The 5994-nt window shown below is 31.7% G+C and overlaps 1 protein-coding gene across 1 annotated transcript in view; it reads right to left on the bottom strand.

The window, feature by feature from the left end:
* LOC107607229 (probable helicase MAGATAMA 3) overlaps positions 925-5994 on the bottom strand; it is a 25350-nt gene continuing 20280 nt past the window's right edge. The window contains exons 2-5 of the mRNA XM_016309203.2: positions 3396-3720; positions 2116-2374; positions 1612-1845; positions 925-1286 (exon numbers count right to left, since the gene is read on the bottom strand). Of these exons, the coding sequence (XP_016164689.2) occupies positions 1247-1286; positions 1612-1845; positions 2116-2374; positions 3396-3720 (858 nt within the window). The 3' untranslated portion in view covers positions 925-1246. The remainder of the gene's footprint in view (positions 1287-1611; positions 1846-2115; positions 2375-3395; positions 3721-5994) is intronic.

The following is a 5994-nucleotide window of genomic DNA, read 5'->3' on the forward strand; positions in this document are numbered from 1 at the left end:
CTAACAACAACTATAATTAAATTTTTTATAATAATAATTATAATTCTAAAATATAAAACAAAATTTAATAAATAAACTTACATAATCAAGATAACTAAGATATCTTATAATATAAAGTTTAGGACGACAACATCTTTAAATTTTTTTTTTGGTATTTTAATTTTTTTCAACCACTTGTGGGGAGAAGAAGAAGAATTAGATGAAGGAGAAGATGGGAGAATGGTTACTAGGTGGGATGGAGATGAAACTCATTTCAGAGGGTGGATATGCATGTAGTAAAGGGTTATGCTGGGGTTAAGGACATTGTTTTGGGGAGCAACGTCCATGCGACACGTGGTGGGAGAGGGACAATTTGGACCGTTTGTTCTGTCCCCTGAAATTGGACCATCCGATTTGCCTGGGAGAACTCGCACCGTCCGATTTGTAGCCATCTAACACCACACGCCGGTAAAATACGCATGCTCTCCATATTGCTGTCCTGCACCAATCTATTCTCCATAATAAAATTAAAAAGCGGAAAATTCAATGCAGTTATTTTTTATATAAAATTGATAATTAAAAATTGTTAGATAATTTAATAAATTTGACTAAATTATCATTTCTTAACTACTAATTTTACATAAAGAGATCTGCATGTGAATTTCAATTACTTATACATAATACCTTCATTGTATTCATGCAAGTCCAACAATGAATCTAACTTGCAATATTTCAATATCACTAACCAAGAAAAAAATTAATATCATATATTTATATTTTTACATATAGATAATTTCATAAGAATAAATACCTTATATTATTTGCGAAATGAGTCCAAAATTATTCCAACAAAATATATGACGAATAGAGTTATAGAGATACTAAAGTATAAAGCATACAATTCATACAATGAATAATTAATAATAAAATTCACCAAATTTCGCCATATAATCTTAATACATGTAGCTTGTATTTTCATCCCTTAAAAAGGAAAAAAAATGCAAGGATAAATTGCATTTCTAAATAATCTTTAGCATAATCCACCAAAAATTAGTAAATCATGGTAGAATACGCATGGTAATAAGGATAAGTTATGTTCAAAATACAATTACAGTATTGCCATTGCCAGCATGCATGGATGACAAAAACTCATGAGGTTGATTTGCTTCTTTGCTTCTTGATCACAAGTTCAAAACTCAACAAAGGTCTTTAGGGATGGCAATATGGCATGTTCCATGGCATTGCATAAACATGTGATTCAATGTCTTCATGTTTTGATTTTATACATCAATCTTGGTTTATGTGCTCTGCCCAAAGAGAACCTCACAAAAATTACAATCCACCATTATAAAATAAACAACCGAAAAATACAATGTGTTCTCTAAAATCTGTTTTTTATATTAATTTGTTACATTTTTTTACAACAATATAAGATTTACAAAAATATGTTAATTCAATGCAATACAAAATACTAACCAAAATATGTTTCTAATTATTTTTGTCCAGGCATAAGTAGTAATAATTCAATTTCATATGAGCCCATGTTGAAAACTAACCTATAATGATATACACATTAATTTATATTCAAATGAACATACATATAAAGTTAGCAAGTTATAAGATTCCACATACCTAAAGGAAGTAGAAGCTGTATTAGAATTGTCCCATAAACTTAGTTTCTTGAATGGTGCCTCCAGTGAATCAAGTTCAAGGTCCCACAAGGAATTCTCAATGGCCCGAGCCAGTTTCTCATCCTCATAAGCATTGTAAAAGCAGTTTCTTTCCTTAGCATCAAGAACCAGTTCCCTCCATACACTGTTACGGTTTATCAAAGTTGATGCATTTCCTAATATCCAAAGGCAATATCTGTGCATAAAACCAAACCAAAAGTTTTTCAACAAAAACGAACTAAATCTCACCATTTAGAGCATGATCATAACATATATCTACAGTATATAATGGATTCATGTAGGTACATTTTTCTTAGTGTATGAAATCTTAAATTACAAAAATGCACACAATTAATAAAGTTGGTTATTTTCAGTTATATAATAGAATTTAATTTAACTTTTGCACGTAGATCTAATCATGTAACATCATGTCAGCAAAAACAACTATCTTTTAATAGTGGCATACCTAGCCCTTGTCAATGCAACATTTGTTCTTTGTCTATTTGAAAGAAAACCAATATTTCCAACACCATTGGATCTCACAGTTGATATTATAATTATGTCTTCTTCACCACCTTGAAAACCATCAACAGAACGAACACTCACAGAGAAGTTAGGATCACTGTCTGAAATATATTGCTTTATGGTCTTCTGGATTTCATGTACTTGACCATTGTATGGAGATATGATTCCTATGCTAACTTTCTTTCTTCTTGTCAAAAATTCTGGCAAGAGAGGGAAAAGAAATAATATCATATAGGGTAAAGTATATTTTTCGTTCCTAAAGTTTGACAAAAGTTTCAAAAATACCCCTAAGTTTTATTTTGTTTCAATTTTGTCCTAAAAGTTTTCGATTTGCATCAAATATACCCCGAACGGCTAATTTTTCAAAAAATTTAAGACCGATTCAACAACAATTTCATAAGAACAACCCTCAATACAAGCAAATTAAGCATAGTTTTTATACATTATTGTTAGATTGGTCTTAATTTTTTTGAAAATTTAGCCGTTAAGGGTATATTTGATGCAAATCGAAAACTTTTAGGACAAAATTGAAACAAAATAAAACTTAAGGGTATTTTTGAAATATTTGCTAAACTTCAGGGACAAAAAAATATACTTTACCCTATCATATATATATATTAGGTTTAACTATGTTTTTATTCCCTATAATTGTGTGTTTAAATGTTTCAAAATTATTTTGGTCCCATTAAAAGTTTTGGTTGGTGTTGGTTTCTCATTTTTCTATAGGTAAGTTCCTTGGTTCCTATCATCTAAACTTCATATTAAATTAAGATATTATAAATAATCAAGAAAATTTAGGAAATATTGGGATAGATAAAAAATAATGTTCTTGATATTTGAATGAACTAAATAAATATTTTAAAATAGAGTAATAACTAAGAGTTTTAATCCAATCTCTTAATTATCCTCCTAATACTTAAATGAGTAAAAATTCAAATATATATCTTATTTTTCAAAAATATCAAAAAGATAAAAAAAATTAAAACTTTTTTATTTAGAAATTAAAAAGATAATTAAAAAGATGAGTTAGGACTCTCATTATTTTTTTAAAAAATATCTATAATTTCTAATGACATGGTAAGACTAAACACATTTTAAGAAAAAAGAGGTAACAATATCATGGCAAAACTTTTATGGAGATTAAAATAAAAATGACCTGTATTTATGGGGACTAAAAAACTATTCAAGCTTAATTACAAATGATGAGAAAGATAAACGAACCTTTTCTAAGTCTTTGAATAATCTCTGAGACAGCAGCAGCCTCAGCAATGTTCTTCAAACTATGATCATGATTAGACTGCTCTTTACCCCTTGATATGTTGATGAAAGAGTAGGAGCTATACATTTTCCCTTTAAGGAATTGCTTATTGTAGCTTGTTAATTTGACAATGGATGCATCAGCAAGTTGCTTATCATAGAACTCTTCACTTGGGAATTTGCTAATTGATGGATGCATCCTATACTGAATATTAAGCATGTGCCTCTCTTTTCCCAACAACACCAATCTCTCAAACAAACTTCTTCCAAATTCAGCCTTCTCAGCTATCTAAAATTTGATCAATTAACATATTAGATAATGATCTTCAATAATAAACAAAATTCAAAACAACTAAGTTACTAAACCAAAGGAGTATCTACTAGAATATTTAAAAAGATTAAACAAGCAAAACTACTTGGTTAGGGTATTTTAAACACGGGTTCAAATTATGGTGATGAGTTTGAAAACTCCAAATTAAATTGATGATGATCAAACATTATTAACATAATTAATTGTAAAATTATTAATTTGAGCTTTAATGTGCATTTACTAATTAATAATTTTTGTGATGCATAATCTGTTGATTGGGCCGAAGAAATTGGCTAGCCCAACATGAATCCATATACTCAGTCTTGATATTAAATTGTTGTGATTATGGTGGCTGAATTTATGGTTATGTTACTTGGGTCGAAAAGAAAAGAAAAATTGCAAGCCTTGTTCAAAATGTTTAAGTATTATGGCTGAATCAATTTGTGGTTAATTGTGCCAGAATTAAGTTGAACTAGCCCAAAATGTTTTGCCCCAAGACCATTAAGGTTGGTCCGAAATGAAGAAAAGAGAGAAAGCAAAGGCTTCTTGCTTCCAACGGATCTCTCTTATGTGATGGATTCCAAATTTAATTCAATTATCATTAATGCATTGGAATCATGAGAGAGAAATTAGCATTTGATTTGATTGTGATCATCAATGCTACACGCTACCTAAAACAAAAAAGGAAGAAAATTAATTTAGTTTAATTCATTTGTTCAAATCCATTGAATGCTTTTCTTCTTTCTCTTTCTTCTCTCTCTACTCTCTCTTCTCACTCTCGGTCACTTCACAGAAAAAGCATGAAAGCTATGACAATTGGCAAGCTACCGAAGAGAAGAAGAAGCAAGTAACAAGACCATTATAATGATGGCAAGAAAAAGAAAAAAAAAGTATGTTGTGGCTGAGATCTTCACCAAAGGAGGTAAGATTTGGTGAAGTAAGCTCAACCTCTCCATACCAAAAATGGAAGAAGAAGATTTCGGTCAGAGGAAGAAGATCTCAAAGGCATGGCTCGTCTCTGCTTTGTGTTCACTCATCACAGAAGGTAGCTAAGAAGGGTACGTGAAGGAGGAAGCAAAAGTGAAGCAGGAAGAACTGTCATGCATCAAGAAGCATCAAGGGCTAAGAATCCTACTTGGAGTGTAAGTCAAGTTAGATGGCTCGGATTGATGAAACTTGGTGTAAAGGGAAGACTCAGAGGTAATTGCATGTTGGTTTTAGCATTCGGTTATCTCATCTCTCTCTGGCCGAACCGGTTTTGCATGAAGAAGAAGAAGTTTAGCTTAGTTCATTTGGTTTCAACCGTGGAGGCTTCCCCCTCTATAAATAAGGGAGAACAGCCAGAGCTTGAAGTAAGAAAAAGAGTGAAAACACAGTGTTTCTATAGCTACCTAAGCTAACATATGTTCTTCTCCTTCAATATTTTTTATTTTGTAATTTTCTGTTTAATTTTGTCTGTCTTGAGTCTCATTGAAAAAAGCAAACAGTGATGTTTGTAAGAAAAAGTCATAGAGCGGAAAAAGGCAGAGTATACAAAATTAAAATAAAAAGCCATAGATGTCCTTAGAGGTCCTTTGTACATCTGTGTTGTGTTTCATGATTCTGTAAGAATCCCCTTGCAAGTTGGGTTAGCACTTAGCAGTTGAAAGCTTGGCTGTAACCAAGTCAAGTTCAGGATTGGGGTTTAGATTCTGGACTTGTCCCGGATAGGAATGGTAGTTCTTAGAGAGAATTGGTGTTTGTAATCAAGGATAATTATAATGAAATTCTATCATCATTGTAATGGAGACTGGATGTAGGCTGCATTGCACTTAACAGCTGAACCAAGATATATCTTAGTGTAATTTTCTCTCTCTTATACTTCATTTCTGATTCTGCTGCAAAGGAGACAAAACTGAAAATATCTCGTGGCTGGCCACGAGATAAAACGAAAAAGTCTCTTGGCTAGGCACGAGACAAAAACAATAAATATCTCCTCAAGTGTTCTAAAGGACAGCAAGAGTTACTAAGTGAAAAAGGGGCTAAGATTCAATCCCCCTTCTCTTAGCCGCTGATAAACCATCACATGGAAACAACTACCGATATAATTATTAGGTTAAGCTGTGTACATTACATCCTTTAGGTGTGGCCCTTTCCCGGATCCTGCGTTAACACGGGATGTTTGTGCATCAAAAAGTTTCCTTTAAAAGATTTCAGAATCTAAACCAAACTCACATTTTTGTGACCTAATTTCATATATGGTAATCAAGTAAA

Source organism: Arachis ipaensis, chromosome B07 (genome assembly GCF_000816755.2).
Source record: "Arachis ipaensis cultivar K30076 chromosome B07, Araip1.1, whole genome shotgun sequence".
Taxonomy (NCBI): Eukaryota; Viridiplantae; Streptophyta; class Magnoliopsida; order Fabales; family Fabaceae; genus Arachis; species Arachis ipaensis.